Source organism: Sander lucioperca, chromosome 20 (assembly GCF_008315115.2).
Source record: "Sander lucioperca isolate FBNREF2018 chromosome 20, SLUC_FBN_1.2, whole genome shotgun sequence".
Taxonomy (NCBI): Eukaryota; Metazoa; Chordata; class Actinopteri; order Perciformes; family Percidae; genus Sander; species Sander lucioperca.
The window spans coordinates 3,156,239-3,175,307 of NC_050192.1; the positions used below are offsets into that span (position 1 = coordinate 3,156,239).

Sequence of the window (19,069 nt, forward strand, 5' to 3'; positions counted from 1 at the left end):
CCCGGAATTCATTCAAATCTTTACATTGTTTGAGAAAGTAATAAATAAATAAAAAGTTTTAAATTTGACTGAAAGAGACAATTATACTGCTAATCGCAATTATTTCGGAGTCAATCAGTAGTACAGCAAAATTTGGAATTGTTACAGCGCTATTATTTATGTAACGGATTTAGCGATTAATACAACTCTGAGGACAAGAGACGCGATTGTTTGACAACACTCCTACTCAAAAGGCAATATTACAAAATTTCATTTTAGACATTTATTTACTATTTCATTCACATATTACGCTACTTTGTGAACCCAAGACTTTTGTAAACTCATTTCAAGCACCAAAAACAATTGAGTGTAGGTATGTTTTCATAAGAGATTTGAGAAATATTTCCGCTTTAGGGCCAAATGATCTCTTTACACATTGCTCTAGAACAATTTGGGGCGTCACTATACAGAAAGCTGAGTTTGTTCTGAACATTTTGATATGAAACACATGGGGAATCAGGTTATATTCAAATACCCTTAAAAGGATAACTCGAGAAGATATTTAAAAATGCCCTTAGACCTCAGAGGGTTAAAGCGCTTCCATATCGTCCATAAAAACGTCTTTGCTGCACTTCTTTAAAGTAAAGCAAACAAGTGGAAGTTGGGAAAGAGAGGGAAACTGAAGGGGGCCCAGGATGACAGTTTGATGATAAACAGTTTCCATTAAAACTGCATTATGAAATGGACGTGATGTGCCATGAAGGCTCTTGTGATGTGGCGTATCAGACACAAGAGGCAGGGCGGGGTTGGTTGCGGAACGGCTGAAATGAGCAAAAGACAATAAAAGAAATTCTCCCGTCGTCTCGGCTCTATCTGCGCGCTGCATCGGCACAGGAAATATCTGTGTTTGTGAGGGGAGAGTTGGTGGATGGGACTTAAGTGCTGTTATCACTTCTGAAGCTCCAGGGTCACAGAGAATAGGAGGGGGTGGGGGGGGCTTTCAGATGCCATCTTCATTTTCTGGAAGTCCACTTAATCGACATATCTGTTTGGGCTTCACTACCTTCAAAAGTGACCCTGATTATGGTTTGTTCAGAGGCTTTCATCTCTCCTCGCTCTTTTTTGTCAGCAGAGAGAGCGAGATGTACAGTACAACATGTTCCTGTAGCGGACATATCGTTTTTACCCTGCACTTACTCTTTCAACGGTTGAAAAGCAGCGGTGGAGGAAGTATTCAGATCCTTTACTTCAGTAAAAGTGCTACTACACTGTTAACGTTAGCTGTGTGGGGATGCCAGGCTTCAGAGCAGCGACAGTGGGTCCAGAAGACTGGCTTTTCTCCAGATTACATGTAAATCATGCTCTCTTTGCCCCCCTGCACTCCACACCAAAACAGTGACAGAAAGTTGAGAGAAAAGAAAAAACTGACACTAAAAAAAAAGAGTGACATGACACTGTCCCACGTGGTTATCGACTTTGGTATCGAGTAGCGTGTACTTTTGGTGGTATCAGTACAGACTACTAGATTTTTGTCATGACATCCCTAGCCCTATATGAAGAGAGAAAAAGCCATCTAAAAGAAGATTTAGACCAAAACAAATAAATAATCAATTGAAATGTCATTTGTCATAGAATTAATATATATCAACATCACAAGTAGAGGGGAGTGGACCACCGGAATATTCTGTGTGACACATGCTGGAAGAACATGACAAAACCGTAATGTTTCAATCGTAAAGACATTTTCTGACATTACGGTCAGTCTGCCTGTCTTTCAAATATCTGTCTCATTCTTTTTTTCTCTCTTTAACATTTTTGGTCCTTATGCAACTTAGCACTTATCTGTTTCCTGTTTTCAGTTCTGTATCGGAGATGCAAACAGGCAGTTTGGTGAGTGGGCGAGCATCCTGGCACCGTCAGGCAAAAGAAAATCTACCAACAAGCAGCAACAACAACAGCAAAAAAAACACCTCTGACCTGAATGTTGCTGTGAATAAATTAACAAATACAAAAAGCACAAAGCATAAGGCAAAACGGTTAGAAAGTGAAGCAGGTCTTGAGATGATTCAAATGTGTAAAAACACTGCAATAATATTTGTGTGGCATGAGGAGGGGAATAATGCTGCGTTCCAGGCAACCTGTAACTCGTGTTTTCACAACCTTCTACCCGTGAAAGTGCCCTGGAACGGCAGTCAAACCCGTAACTTACTACCCGTGAACTTGTACCAGATCGTTGTACCTCCAGTTACAGTTTTTGACGTCACACACACATAAACAACAATGGCGACCCCTGTTGATGCTGTACAGACGCCGGTGATTAATGGTGAGAAATACAAATAAATATACATAAATAGGCAACGTAAAGTAATTCCGCACATTGTAATCAAACAATACACATACAATTGTGTACTACTACAGGTTATGTTAATTAAATGAAGCCCAAAATATGCTGCTGACTAGAAATCGCTAGCATCAGCTAGCGCTAGCTAACGTCAAGGTTAGGTAGCTGCTAGCTAACGTCAACGTTGGGTAGCCTAACCTGAACCCTGCCAACGGCACAATGTTTAGCTAGCCAGCTTTGGCGGTGAATGTCGTGACTTTGCCTGGAACGCTACCAAGTCATGAGTCCTGACGTGAAGTCGTAACTTACGGGCTAAAAATTGTGTCTGGAACGCAGCACAACTTATATGATCTTCCAAATAGTATAGTTTTACATTTGTTTAAAATACACTAAGATCAAAGTACTGATAATTATCATATTGGCTTAAATATTTTTTTTTTATGAAAATGATATTTAAAAAGTGACAAAAGATTTCTATGTTTCCATATCTTGTCTTAAAATGGGCCTACTACCGACTTCTGTGGGTGAGTGCCTTTCTTCATGTCAGTTTACAGTCTGTCAGTCAACCATTTGGTAAAAAAATGAGTGGAGAGTGTCTCCCGATGTCTTTACTGCAGAAACAAACCAGAGACAGACAAATGCAATATTAGAGGAGAGATGAGCAGAGCACGACAGCACCAACACACATTCTCACGAGGCAATTATTAATCAATATCAAAGTGTCTGTCAGTGGGCGAAACAGCCGCCTGGAAGATAATAAGATGCAGTCATATTGTTCAAAGAGGCTAGATGTGGGTACAGATCAGAGGCAGAGAGATTTATATATATATATAAAAATAATACAGGTAAATCCGTTCTACTCTTTTTAAAATTGCCCCCGCTGTTTAAATTATCTGCCCTTTCTTTTACACTTGAGCTGCATTTCTTGTATCATGGAAGCAAAGTAAGTGTATTATTATCTTCAGCAGATAGTTGGATGAAGCTCCGCAGCTCTGACAGACATTCATAGAAAGTGAAAAAAGTCCCTGTTCCTCAATGGCTACTAGTCCAACTTCCTCGCTGGTTAAGGTCAGAGTCTGAGATCATTTCCTTGTTTCTCTGGCATGAAAACAACACTCCTACTGCCATTTAACCCAGATTGGCAGCTGTACTGTCTGAAGCTTGACATACCAACTATATTTAAACCCTGTCCAAGCAGTGCCAGAGTAGCGCACCCCGTGCCCCCTTTCTAGCCCCGCCCGCCCCCTGAAATATGATTACTATGAAATATGAGGGCTAGAGTGCTGTCAATCTGACAATTGTGATTTCCATTGGATCAGAGTTTTGTCACTTGGCTGCCAATCTTCCCAGCCCTTGTCACATGACCAATTAATTTTTTTTCATGATGACTATCCAAAATTCTGGAATTTCTGGAACCAGCACTGGAATTGTTTGTTTTTTAAATGGCAGACTGAGCTTATAGACTGATTATTGTTCTCCCCTCTGCCACCCCACTTAAAAAATCCTGCAATCTCCCCTGGATGTGAGGCGGAAACGTAGCAAAAGATATTTGATTTTAAACCAAAACATAGTAGTGTAGATGTAGCCTTAATTAGCTGTCTCACACCGAGCATTTGCAGATATAAAATGGTGGAAAAGATGCGTCTGTGGTTGGACGTGTTGACGCTGCCTTTGGACATCAGAGCTGATTGGTTTCTTGATCATGATTCTTTAGTTGTAGAAAAAGCAGATTCAATTTTCTGTGCGAGACTCAAGATGACAGCTAGTGTTAATGAATTACTGCATCCAGGAACAATGTGTAACCCATTGCTGTTGTTGGTAACCAGGCCTGAAACTGGTGCAACACACATGCACAGACAACGCCATTAACTCCAACTAATCTGATGACAGTGAATTGAGTCCAGAGAACAAGTTTGATCAAACACAGCTGATCGTCAGCAGCCTGCGAGGCTGCACACTAACTGCTGCCAACATCCTGACCGTCACCAGTTTGCAATTAACAAGACAGGACAAGTCGGGGATGCGGGCACTGAAAAACAAGCCTGCACATCAAAGTGCAAGTAGTAGAGTTCAACTGAGTTCAACAGGCTTTAAAAAAAATTTAAAAAAATGCTCCACTCATTCCTTTCTTTGAAGTCTGAATAAAGTCATTTCACCTTTTTGTTGTGGTCTGTTTGGTTCGTTGTATTTTCCTTGTTTGAGTTAAACTGTGTAATTTTTTTGGCAAACTCTTTTTATTGGTGCTTTTCACAGATTGTACAAAGTTATTCCAAGTATGTTCAACATTTTCTTACCGAAAACATGAACACAGGGGTATGTGTTTCTACCAGGACCTTGGCATATAGGCTTTGGGAATACAACAAAACCATGGTTGCACACAAGGCTCTTATACATAAAGTCTAGCCTCAAGTGTCAACATGGAAATAGTCCTGTTAGCAGTTAGAACCAGCACTATTTAGGACACGTCCCCCACTGCGTGAAATGACGCCACATTCATGACGCCTCACAAAAGGACATAGCGGTGCACACTCTGACATTACAAGACAACAACTCCCTTCCTACACGTCAAGACGGAAAACATGGTTTCTGAGCATCTTCACGCCAGAAGGAGTTTCCAAAAGGTCCGTTTTCAGCGACCTTAGGGGGCTTTCACACCAGTCTCATTTAGTACGGTTGAATCACACTAGATCATTTTCTAGAGTGCTGTCAATCTGACAGTTGTGATTTCCATTGGATCAGAGTTCTGTCACTTGGCTGCATGTTCTGCCAATCTTCCCAGCCCTTATCACATGACCAATTAATGTTTTCCATGACGACTATCCAACATTCTGATACCATTGAACCAGCACTGGAATTGTTTGTTTTTTAAATGGCAGACTGAGCTTATAGACTGATTATTGGTCTCCCCTGTGCCACCCCACTTAAAAAATCCTGGAATCGCCCCTGGACGTGAGGCCTTGGTGCGGTTCGTTTGGGCAGGTGTTAATGCGGCAATCACATTCGGGCGCGCACCAAAAGCGGACCAAACAAGCGTACCGAGACCTGCTTGATGAGGTGGTCTCGGTACGCTTTCAAACCAACTCTGGAGCGGTTCGTTTGTGGTGAGAACGTTATTCCACCTTGAATTGCACCAACTATTTATTTGTATATACTCCGCAAGTCTGAGCCAAACGGCTCCTGTAGTCAGGTGTGCTTTGCAACCTGCGATGCAGCAGTACATGCAAACTGTAGCAGCTTGCAGCGTTTCTCTCACAGAAATAGACTGCGGTCACTCGCATCTCCGTGGTCAAACCAGCCGTCGCTAAAATTGGAGACAGACACCGGCAGAGCAGAGCGAAGTCTCGGTGAGCAGAGCAGACGTCGCAACGGCACTTGCGAAACAATGTCTGATTATATAAATGAAATGAGCTGGTTTGACCACGGAGATGCGAGAAATATGCACTAGTCCAGAACACAGGACCTTCTTCCTGTATTTACTTTCTTGGAGTTAACGCTCTTGCGTGGTTTGTAATGACGCATGGTACGCTTGGATTTGTCAAGGTGTGAAACGAAACCGAACCAAAGGGAAATCGCTCCAAGTTTACGAAGTCATCAACTGATGACGCCCTTAAACTCAGTTTGTGTGGACGAAAGGCCAAAACGCAGAGGAAAAGATACGTTCACAAAAATATCCATGGACTAGGCCTACAGCCACGTAGAAAACACATTCCACAACAACAGAGACAATTTCACTTGTTTCAGCCTTTGCAGGCAGTTTTTAGGTAGCCACAGTTGGCGAAGGACCCCCATCATATCGGCACACATTTCATACACCAGCCTAAACTCAGTAATGATGCTTGAGGGGCTACAGAGCATCATTTGATACATAATTTAAAAAGACTAGGTGTGAAACAGCGAGCAGGGATCAATACATTCGACTAAATCTGACATGAGCAGAGCAAAAATATAAAACAAGCCCAGATGTTCAAATAAAGCTGAGGCGTTTTTTGAGATCTAACTCCGCTCTGTTCTGTCATGGAGGCCGACGGCAGCAGTCTGAAGTGTACCGCAGCGTTGCCCTTTAGGGAGGACAGACAGGCAATTAGCCCCGCTGCCACAGTGTGGATGTCAGCAGGCAGCTTCAGCCCTGTAACACCCGCTGAGCATGGACTGTCTGCCGCTCCCTCCCTAACTAACCAGCATGCGCTTTTCCCCTTCAAGCTCCAGTCCACACATAAATATAAACACACAGTCAAATATTACCTACGGAGGATTCACAAGCCGGTATGCAAAACACAAAAAAGTGTCCTTGTTTGAAGCTTCTGGCGCAGCATTTAAATATGTGAGTAAACCTTGTTTTTTGCTTTAGTTGAGTGTTGAGAGAGAGAGAGAGAGAGAGAGAGAGAGAGAGAGAGAGAGATGTATCAAGGCTGCTGAATAATGCAGTGAGATACTGAGCTGTTGCTGCTGACCAGGAGACGTCTGCAGTAGAGTCTCTCTTTAGACTTGTTATAAATCCAAACTGCTCAGCAAAGACAGACACACAACTCTATGATGGCGTATTGGTGCCATTGTAGGTAAAAATAAGAAAATAAGAAAAAAAATGACAGAGCCAGGGGAGGGGGGTAAAATTCAGAGAATAACCTCAGAATTTCTGAGAATAAAGTAATATACATTTACGGTATAAAAAAAAAACAAAAAAACTCAGATATTCTCTGAGACCATAACATCTAAAACCTACTATACTAACTATTAAATGAGGGTCGAAGTTGAGGCCTCGAGGCTAACTGCAGCTGAGCCACAAGTCAATATGCTGACAGATTTGTCTATCTAACTTACAAAAAATATGATTTGTGTTTTCCAACACATTCACATTCATACAGTGACTACTACAATTGCAATGTGCTCCACCCTCATCATGTGACTCACACCGGCAACATCACACCCAGCCATCACACATCAGCACAGCACCTTCAAGCCTGCATAGCATTGCAGTGAATGAGAGAATCTATGCATGTGTCAGAGTGTGTGTGTGTGTGTGTGCCTGCATGTGTGCGTGCGTGCTGTATCTGTTTGAGGCCATCTCTAAATCTGCCTCCATTGATCCGAACCGAGAGAAGAGCCAAGGTGAATTCCTGTGCACGACTGATGGACGGAGATAAAGACGACAGCCAAATGGAAAGTACGAATCGTTCCGGGGCAGTCGATAAAAGCTGCTGAAATCTCTGAAACACTCTCTCTGTTAAGTGTCTGTGCCTTTAGAGCAGATTGCACACACTTACCTGGCGTACAATGACTTTCACACACTTGTCATCAATTCTAACAAACACACACACACACAACGGTGAGTAACGGCCAGTAGGGGAAAAAGTAATCAGATCCCTAACTTCCGTAAAGGAACTAATACCCAAGTGATGTATAGACTGCATTATTCAAAAATAATTCAAAAATAAAACTGAAGCGCATCTTCCCATCAGTGTCTCCTAAATGTGACAAATGCCTTTCGGCTGAAGGATCACTAGCACACCTTTTCTGGTTCTGCCCTACACTATATAATTACTGGACAGAGATCTTCAGGTGGCTCTCTAAAGCCTATTGCAGAGACATTCGGCCTGATCGTGCGCTAGCTATCTTTGGTTGCTATACAGGAAAGTTTGAGTTGCCACGTGATTTACAAGCCGCTCTGCACGTAGCAATGCTGGTTGCTAAGAAGCTCATTCTCCTGTCTTGGAAGTCTACCCATCCACCCTGTTTTAAACAACGGCTTAAGGAAATGGTGTATAGTATACAGATGGAAAGGTTAATATGAAGAGCAAACTCTTCTTGAGAATTTGGACCCGTCTGTAATAGATGAGTAAGCGATGTATATATACTTTCTACCTACTATTCTACCTCACTCACGATATGTTAAATATTGTCACATATTGTCTGAGAGACTAATGTTATTTTGTAAACTACTTTGTAAAGTTGTATGGTGGTGACATGTTTTGTTTGTGTGTTGTAACTGTTGTAAAATTAAAATCTGAAAATAAAATATTGAAAAAGAAAAGAACTTATACCACACTGTAAAAACAAAAAACTCTGTTACAAGTCAAAGTGCAGCATTGAAATAGTACCATCAGGAAAATTGTATTGTATTGTAATCAAATTATTGTATATCTTTTCTCCTTTTTATTGTAATTTAAACCTGCTTAATGGACTACAGATGGAAATTAGCCCTTGGGCTACAATCTGGCACTTTTACGTGTACTGCTGTACATGTTCATCAAATGTGCATTGTCCTGAAATAATAAATAAAATAAATAAATAAATGAACTTGAAAGTAAAAGTACTCAATTCAGAAAAATCCTCACAGTTCAGTCAATCAACTAAGTGTTTAATCAGCTAATCATGTCAGCTGTACTTACAGGCCGTGACATTGTTGGGTAGTTTTTCTTTTTTAAATAATAAAACATGGTATTTTATAAACTACATGTGTTTTATGTTCAAAACTCTTAATTTGTAAAGTAACTAGTAACTAAAGCTGTGGAGTAAAAAGTACAATATTTCTCTCTGAAATGTAGTAGAGCAGAAGTAGAAAGTGGCATGAAAAGAAAAGACACAAGTAAAGTACAACTACCTCAACATTTGTACTCAAGTACAGTACTTGAGTAAATGTACTCAGTTACATTCCACCGCTGGTAAGGGTGCCATGAGCAGCTGCAGTTTGGAGCTGGAGGCTGAGTGCAGGTTGGTTCGTGTTTAAGCTTCCACTTGTAGCAAATTTAAGAATCATTACAACATGAATATAGTAGCGTTACAGTTGTCAAGGTAAACAAACAAGACCAGCGGCAACAAGACTGGCAGTCTCTGCACTGTAGTTTATATTGGGCAGCCAATAGTAGTTTCTTACTTTTACCATTCCTCAGATTCACTTTGAGGACAATCTTCTTTATTTAAAAACGTCTTGGTGTTTGGTATGTGCTGTATAAGTCTAAAGTATAAGTGGTGTTGTTACAGTGCAGGCGTGAAGGTTGGGCATGTGTCTGAGTTTAACCCCATAATAGTAATGTTAAAACATGATCAAGCTGCATGTTCATTCCCAATTCCTATTAAACACAGCGTTTCGGGCAGTGTCGTTGACTCCTCTGGGCTGAATCCATTAAAGAGATCACTGAGTAATCTGTGTATCAGTTCAAAGGTTGACTTGTTATTTAGCTGTAACATTAAGTTACTGTGATCACTGGTGTAAGATAGAGGGCCCTATCTTGCACCCGGCGCAGCGCAGCGCAGCGCAAAGCAAAGCCCGATGCAAGTATCTTTGCTTGTTTAAGACCGACGCAGTTGTCAATTTCCCATCCAGCGCCCACGTTGTTTAAATAGCGAATGCACCTGCGGCCATCTTTGCGCCCATGGGCATGCTGGTCTTACAGGGAGGTGTGTTCAGGTGAATTCTTGGCGTATTGCTATCTTGAGGCAGCGGGAAGTGATCGTGCCATTGACCAACAAAAACCTGGTCTAAAGTCAATAACGCAGCATTTCATTGTTATTTTAACAGCAAATTAGTAAAATGCGCCTAGGCTCGTGCACAGTGCGTGCACACTGTGCTTGTTACACACACACACACAGGGAAGTGCAGCAGCACACAAACATGCAAAAGATTACAAATAAAAATATTACGGTGCAAATCCGCTATCATAATAGCAATGCGCAAAGGTACAAACGCGCCTGGCTTTTAAACAGAATGGGAGATGATCTCTGATTGGTTTTTTTGCATGTTACGCCCAAAACACACCTATGATTAATGAAGACACTAAGTACAACCCTTTTGAACCATGTGCCCGGCGCACGGACCCTTTTTTCTGCCGTCAAACTAGCAAAAGTGGATTTGGACACGCCCTAAACGCAGCTGCGCCAGGCGCTTCACGCCGTGCGCTTAGATCATTAAAGTAGGGCCCAAAGACATATCTCACCTTGTTCACTGCCTTCAAAAAAATTATCATTTCACTGTCCACAAAACAAAAAAAAACACCCTGCCTGTAACATCTGCCTCCATCAATCCTTTACCGGTAATGATTCAGGACAAAATCGACTTTTACCCAAACTTCCCAAAGGAATGCATGATGCAGTGCATGCTTGTGTGGTTTAATTGGTCCTCCATGAGTGCACTAGTAGGGTTAGTTGATACATTAAAGCTGTTATCGAAGCCAGCTGGCAGGAGACAAGACAACAAGCATTTTCTACCTGAATGACAAATGCTGGGTTTTCCACAGGCAGCTTGGCAGCTTTTTTTCCAACTGCAACTCCGCTGAATCTGCGACGTGCAGCGGATTCCAAGCGAAATTTGTTGTTGGTGTTGATATACAGTACGTTTCTATCTGGCCTGTCACAAACTATTTGGTAAGTTTTCTACTCCAGTCATACACTTTGCTGCTTAAAAAAGTTCTGTTTAGTTTAGTTCAAATAAGTAAGTAAGTAAAGTTTATTTATATAGCACTTTTCACAGATAAGGGTCCTGGAATTTGGAAACTATTTTCATCCCCGGTGGGGACCAAATGTACCCCACCCCTTCAAAGTGATCAATGCTACTTCACCAATAGACCATATATTATATACCTAAAATAGAAGTTTTTTTAAACTAAGTAAAACGCTGTAACGTGAACACATAGTACCATAAAATGATAAAATCCGAGCCGCAGTTGCTGGTTGTATTTAGCTTCTACAGGCACAGCCAGATGACGGTCCTTTCAGGGGCCGTGGTAGTTAGTTTAGCCAGAAAAAGTGAGCGTCATGCGGCGATGACAGTTATGTTTAGGCACCAAAACGACTTGTCAAGTTTAGGAAAAAGATCGTGGTTAAAACACTCCCGAGGAACGAACGAGCGTTTCCTGGGTTATGGTTAGTTTCCTGAGTGAAAATATTTTGTCTTTGCCGTGAAGTGCACTTCGCTCTCCGACTTGAATGCGCTGCGTTTTATTTTGAGATTATTTTCCAATTGATATTGAAGTTCAGGGTTAGTTCGAGTGTTTTGGCGTGGCTGGCTGAGTGGCATGCATGTTTTGTTTTGTTTTGTTGTGCATGATCAAAAAAACATCCCCCACACTCTGCTTTTTTCACAAATCTCACCCTGGCTACCGCTCTGCAAAAGTTGACTCGGAGTCAACTTTGGGAGAGCGGTGAACATCTTGGGCACTTTCGCTGCCGTCAGCGGACTTCGCTCATGCCGCTGTTCTCATTAGGGAATGAATTGACTCGCTCCGCTCTGCCGTTATGTCAACTGCCTGCGGAAACCAAGCATTAGAGCAGGTATATTCCGCTTTTTACTGTGGCTTCCATCACATAAATGCTTCGACTTTAGAGGGCTGGGAGCTGGCAGCAGATGTAATGGTTTTACTGTCATTATAGAGACAACTGCTTTCCAGCTCAAACAGAGCTAAAGCTTGATCTTTTTTTTAAGCCAATCCAGGAGAAATGGAGAAAATTGAAAAGTAATTAAATCCAAAACGCACAGCCATACACGTCCTACACAAAATTAAGTACACACAGACCTGGCAATATGACTGGAGAATGAAAGTGCTCTGGAAAAAATAATCATGAATTATCATCAATGTCCTAATTACAACACGTTTTAGGAGAAATCAGCAAGAAGGACCAATTTACCTGCCCATCAACCCCTCGTTAAATTTATGCAAATTGCCCCTCTGGAAAAACAGAGACTCCTTTTTAATTTAAAGAGCACTGCAGCAATAAGTCAACAAGCTGTGGCTTTCTTCCTCCTGCAGAAAAAAAAAAAAAAAAAAGCTTGGATAAACTTGTGGCGACGACAGTAAAAACAGCGCTCGTGTTCTGCAACACAGATCGAGGCTATCGCGCACAATCTGACACAATCATGAGACAGGACGAGGGGTCGGGGGTCACGGAGCGTTCCATTACCCTGGGCGCCATGCTTCATTATTCATTGCACACCAGAGAAATGCAGCTGCAGGACACACACGCATACAGTACACTCGTGTCCCACGGCAACAGAGCTATTACAGCGGTGACTCCAGGGGAACTTCCCTCCTATTCCGTCAAACGCCACACAGGCACAGAAAGAAGTTCAACCTCATCCACAATGACACATACAATGACACAATGACACAGAGTACAACTTCCTTATTGAAGAGAAACATTTCCGTGTCAAGAAAAGCCAAATATTTAAGTATCGAAATTGACATATTGGCCTTTTAACCGCTCCGTCCACAACATTGTTAACGAACGAATAAATGAGCTACAGGTTGTTTTCCTTTTGTAGGTCGATGACAATGATTATCAGCAGATGTGATAACTAATCTGAAACAGAGCTCCTAGTTCTCCATAATCAGACAGGGACTAGGACGACTTTTTAGAGTACGATCAGGCTGATCGGAAAACTAATTTTCACCACACTTTATACGCGCAACTCTTTTTCCAGTCGTTACTTATTTACAACAAAAAACTTAATGTACCGACTGTGCAGACGTTAACTAGCTAGCTAGTGTGACAGTTCAGGCTCTGGGGGGCCGCAACGACTGCAGCTTTGCGAAACAGACAATCCGATTAGCACAACAACTTCCTGCAGCAATTGGCCGGCTAGGTGTGTGAACGTTATAACGTACACCTATCATTCATCACACACACGTTATTCGCTATTTGTAGAATACATTGCATTTAGTCCCCGTCTATGGCGCAAGGTTTTTCACCCCGCTTTTGAGTATGGCCATTCGGACTGAGTAGAAAACAATTTTGCCTTTAGACGTGGTCGGACAACATTTCGTACTAGGGGTGTCACGATTCTCCAAATCCACGATCCGGTTTGACTTTCGGTTTATAAGGTCACAATTCAATTTAAGCATTTTTTTTTTTACAGGGACGGCAATGCCACAATGAGAGCCACTAGATGGCAGAAGGGTACATTGCAACAACAGTTCGACTTCCTCAGAGTTTACAAGACACAATTGAATGCACCATTACTTTAACGAGGTGCACCTGAAGGCACCATGGAGTCCTGTTGGAGACAACATGCTTTGCCTTCGTTGGTTGTTTACATAACGCAGGAAGCAAAATGTTGCCACATCGGTGACTTCAGGGAAGCAGGAGGATTTTTCAGTGTGGTTGTGTCTCTGTCATCTCCGACTCCGGCAGTGGCCATGATGTCTGAAATAACTTAGTCAACCTTTGAATTCAATAGTCGAAATCGAAAGCTCACTTCAATCAATTATGATTTAAAATCAAACTTGTGACACCCCTACTTCGTACGCACCAGTTTGTTTTAAGCGTTCTGGAACCTTTAATCTCTCTAATAAATGTTTGTGACCCCAGAGTGAAAAAGCCTCGGATTCAGAATGTAAACCCCTAACCCTCTCCACTGAAACCTAGATTTAACTAATGAAGACGTTACAGGACGATTAACAGCTTCTGACAGCAAGACGTGGCAGCTTTTATTCTTGGTTTAACAAACTGACATTCATGAACAGTACAACAGCAGAAATTCACATATCAGGGGAGGACTACATAACTGGCCAATAACCAGTTTTAACAAAAGGCTTGTATGCCTCTTATATTGGTCTAACCCTACCGCAAACATTCATAAAGAGCTCATAAATCCTTTGTACGCGTTCTGAAACCTTTAAGAGCAAAACTCTAATAAATGTTTGTGACCCCAGAGTGAAAAAGCCTCAGATTCAGGATGTAAACCACTAAGGCCGGCTATACACTGGCTGCGTCACGTGAGCGTAGCGTTTCTGTTGCGTGTCAGCTGCGTGTTCTTCAATCCTATATACTGATTTGATTACAGCAGAGAAACTTCGGCAGTATTGACGGCAAAATAGGCTACAGAATTTAAAATGTTTTTTTTTTTTAAATTACATTTATATCTGCATTTATGTCAAAACCTAGAGACTTTCAAACATCAGAATGTCATTTATTAATATGTATTTGTGTCAAAATGACATTTTCCTATTCTATTTTACCTGGAAACGCTTCCAACACGCTTGTGTGTCGCGTGAAACATAGGCGGCGGTCCTATTTCTAGCATGCAGGCGTTTTCGGCGCGGCTTGGGCCTCGCCTGAGACGTGCGTGTCACGCAGGCAGTGTGCAAGCTCTAACCTGTTAACATGGGAGCCGAAATAAAAACGGGCACGCCACGCAGTTGACACGCTCACGCCACGCAGCCAGTGTGTAGCCGGCCTAACCCTCTCCACTGAAACCTAGATTTAACTAATGAAGATGTTACAGGACGATTAACAGCTTCTGACAGCAAGATGTGGCAGCTTTTATTCTTGGTTTAACAAACTGACATTCATGAACAGTACAACAGCAGAAATTCACATATCAGGGGAGGACTACATAACTGGCCAATAACCAGTTTTAACAAAAGGCTTGTATGCCTCTTATATTGGTCTAACCCTACCGCAAACATTCATAAAGAGCTCATAAATCCATTGGACTGCTGCCCTTTACCCCCAAAATTTTGTTTGATTCTGTGTATTGATCACGTCCATGATATAGCAGATGGACACTGACTGTCTTTTGTCTGAGTTGAGAAATACAATTACTGGCTAAGACAGCGGTTTAATGGCTCATTACATGGACAAATGTGATGTACCGTACATGCACACACCTCCAAATCTGGCCACTGCCCTGCGTCTGGACGGCGACACCAGCTCCTTGACGATCTGTAAGACCTGCATGCTCACAGGGAGGCAGCGGTAGAGGCAGCCAGACGCGGCACAGGGCAGGGGTGGCCCATTCTTGCCCTCTCACCCTCCACAACCACATGCCTCCCTGGCTCCTCCTCAGGACTCATCCCCTAATCCCCATCATGAATCCAGGCTCCTGGGGGATCTCGTATGAGAGCTGGCTGCTTCTCCGGGTGGAGGGGGAAGTTAAAAAAACAGCTTTTCCTTTAAATCTTCTTCTCTCTTCTCCTTTTTGATGTTTTTTTCTCCAGATTTCAACACATGCTTACAAATTCTCCGGCACTCCTCAGATACTACTATACCATAAACAGCCGGTCTCCAAGCACAGATGTACAGCATCAGCGAACACTCACACACTCTACCTGATAAGTGCTCCAGCTGCTTCGAATGCTGCCTTTGGTCCACATGAAACAGCCTATAAATCTCAACTCAACAACTGGCAGCTGCTGAAGTAGCGGAGGATGTTTGCTGGCAGCGGCGTATCTCTGCAAACTGAATGTGTTCGCCTCGCGTGTGATGTGTGTGTTGTGTCGCTCCGCTGGAGTGCTCTCACACACTCTTCATTTGGCAGTCAGCAGCAGAGAAGCTTCTTCCTTTTCAAAAAATCTTTTTCTTCTTCTGTGGCTCCAGCAGACAAACCACCTTGTTGCCGGGGATCAACGCATGCACAGTTGACCGGTGATGATGCTTCTCAACTGTCCACAACTCTCTCATCTCCTTTTCTGACTCTCTTGTCCTCTCCTATCCATCTCTTTCTTTCTTTCTTTCTTTCTTTCTTTCTTTCTTTCGCATCAGGCTCTCTCCTCCCTCAGTCAGTGCAAAGGCTGGCTATCAGCCTCTCTCCTCCCTCAGTCCTGCAAAGGCTGGCTACTTCGCTTGCTGTCCTCTTTTCACATCCTTTAAATTCTTAATAATGAGCGCTTCCACTCACTCACCCTCCAGCATCTTCTTCCCTCCCTTCCACTCTGTGCTTTCCTGCACCCCTCCCTCCTCCTTCTCATTGTGTCGCTTTCTGTCTCGGTCACCCACCCTGTATTTCTGCTGGTGTACATTTACTGTGAAGCTGAGAACATGAGCAGAATGTAAAGGGGTAAATGCAAGACAGGTGGTGTGTGTGTGTGTGTGTGTGTGTGTGTGTGTGTGTGTCCTAGTGATGATTTTTACCCAGCAGCATCAGTAACGCAGTCATCCTCAGGTTGCACCCTTTCACATTTTGTCTTTGCCACAACCTTTACTCCCTCAGCGAGTCTGTTATCATGATGAAGATGTTTAAAAAAAAAAAAATAATAATTACAAAGAAAATTCTGGTTGTAACATGCAAAAATGTACTTCTGTTGAGAGTCTTAAATGATTTACTCATGACATTGGAGGCAGGCACTATCTTACTTCTTTTGGACCTTTGATCCTGTAAATCACACTGTCTGAATTAATTACCTTCACGACGTGGTTGGCATTAATGCTACAGATTTACACTGGTTTAACTTTTATGGGTCTTTTTCAGTCAATTTGGGTCATTTCTCATCCTCTAAAGCTGGTATCTCATGTGGGGTTCCTCAGGGATCCATCCCATGCCCTGCTAGCTTTTCCCTATACACAACACTAGTCAACATCTTACTTTGGTCAACTGCAGCAACAAAAGCCATCAGTTGAAGGTGGCAAACATACATTTGTGGCTCTTTATACAAATAAAAATATCTTACTATCTTCTAGTCAAAGCTATTATTTTGTTTTCCAAAATACCAGACAGATTTCTAGTATATATATTGTTTTCAGAAATCAAGACTTTTAGGTTTCAATTACAGAAGAAAAAAAAGATTTATGAGGGCAATCCAATAACTGAGTGGTTAGGCCGCAAAGACCCTGAGTAACGAGTCCCCAGTTTGATTCCCGGCTGGCCGGAGAGCCAGTTGAGGGAATTGGGAGACCTAAGTATGTATGTTAGACACCAAGCATTGGCCTCAAAATACCGACAATTGTTTTTTAAACATTGAAACAGATTTAATAACTCCAGTTGATGTTGAAGGGCCACGGTCGCTTCGCTAACGTTGTTCTCAGCCGCCCTGTCGTTACTAGCTGCCATGCTAATGCTAACCGCCTCAGTTAATGCAAAGAGCGAAGCCTCGCTAGAACCTTGCCAATTCCCCTCGCCAGATTATTTTCTCTTCGTCTTCTTTTTCACTCAAAATAAAAATTAATTGGCTTCATATTTTACAGATGTAACTTAAGATAAATTTATAGCCTATTGTACCTATCACACTTCACACTAGTTGGTCATCACAGAAAAATCTACTGTGATTGGCGCATTGTGGCTTGTGGAGATTGTAATTTTTTAAATGATTAGCAGCGAGGAATGAAAAAAGATTACGGTAGGTTGTTACCTTTACTCGCACACTGCGCTCGTAAATGTTTTTTTCCAGTCCGCACATATCTATTTTTAAAGACATATGCTAGTGAAATACTGTAGAGGCCTGTGCACGTCATTCCGCTACTCTCAGTTCCCCACATTTTCTGCCTCTCTCCACCATCACTATCAAATAAAGGCATAAAATGGCCAAAAGATCATCTTAAAAAAAACATCCTCCAATCTTTTCATTTGATTAGATTATATCTAATATGTCTTTGTACAATACACACATCATAATAATGTTTGGTAACTCTCCACTTCTCTCGTTAGCTCTCCATTTCTTGTCTCATGTACTCTCCGCCCTGTCCATTATTTCATCTCTAATCAGTCCACATACAGTACTCATCCCTGTTCCTCTCTCTAACTGCATCATCTTGCTATAATCAGTCCATTTATACTTCCAATTGCCGATGCATCCCCCATGCTGTCATTCCTTTATCTACGCCAGGGCGAGGCCAACGTCAGTTTTCCAAATCCATTACGCCGATGTTGTCCTTTCACTTAAAATGACATCCAGCTGGTTGTCAATGAATTCTGACATGGCTAATGTTTCTCCTCTGTCTGTATTCCAGCCGGTCAGAAGGTGGACTGAAGAGGAAGTGACCTCGAACAACACCACCTCACGCACCTTTAGGGCACGTGAACACACCATGATATGCACACACCCACAATGTGATCATAGATACATGTACCCAAGGACAATGCAGCATGTAGAGAGGAGCAGCAGCAATACAATCAGCCAGATTCATTTGTTATACTAACAGAGTCACTATAAAAACACTCAAATAAACCGCATGCTTTTTCTCTCTCACAAACGTGCACATTTTCAGTCTTTCTTCTAATGACACATGCTCACACACACACACACACACACACACACACACACACACACACACACACACACACATCCTTGTGATGAAGTGTGTCTATATTTGTTAGTCCATCCTCCGGCGCTGAGTCAAAAGGTCCAATTACTGCATTGCTGGACCAACTCTGCAGCTGCTGTTGCTATGCCTCAGACCCACTGTTGCTAGGCTGTGACCCCACTACATGAGGTGAAAGTGTGGCCTTTTACAAACATAATGGTGTCCACCTCTCAGTGAATCCGACACCTGCCTCTGATAATGTAGCCACAGGATCAACACGACGAAACACACCAGTGGCACATTGCATGCATCAAAATCAGTGTGCTAACCTTAATAATACGTTTTGGACTCACTGTGTTTAATAATAATAATCACTTAAAGGGTCATATTTATGTTTTTGTTTTTTTTAAAGGAGCAACATTAAAGAACGGCTTGTTTATTGCTAAGGCCATATGGTCAAAATGAAATGATTTATTAAAAATGTAATAAGAATAACTTATAACAATTTATTTATTATTTATTAATATCAGTAAATTCCTGTTAAATGACAAAAACAACCACTAGATGGGAAAAGGGTATTTTACAATAACTTTGAATGCACCATGAGGCTGGTGAGGTGAAGTGTTTTCAAGTGTTTTTCCGACAACGGCAGCTGCAGACTGTTGTACGTCCCAGTGTTGGAATCCTCTACAGTGAAATACAGTCACACTTTATAGAGTTTAACGTTAGCTGTCAGAATTTTAACCGTGTTTAATCCAACTGCTAGCTAACGGTAGGCTAACGTTACCTGCTATCAAGTGT

General features: G+C 42.1%; 1 protein-coding gene across 1 annotated transcript in view; it reads right to left on the reverse strand.

Annotated features, from left to right (window-relative positions):
• Positions 1-14,989, reverse strand: part of usp6nl (USP6 N-terminal like) — an 85,670-nt gene extending 70,681 nt beyond the window's left edge. The window contains 1 exon segment of the mRNA XM_031300310.2: positions 14,920-14,989. Coding sequence (XP_031156170.2) covers positions 14,920-14,989 — 70 coding nt within the window.
• Between the last annotated feature and the right edge of the window lie 4,080 nt (positions 14,990-19,069).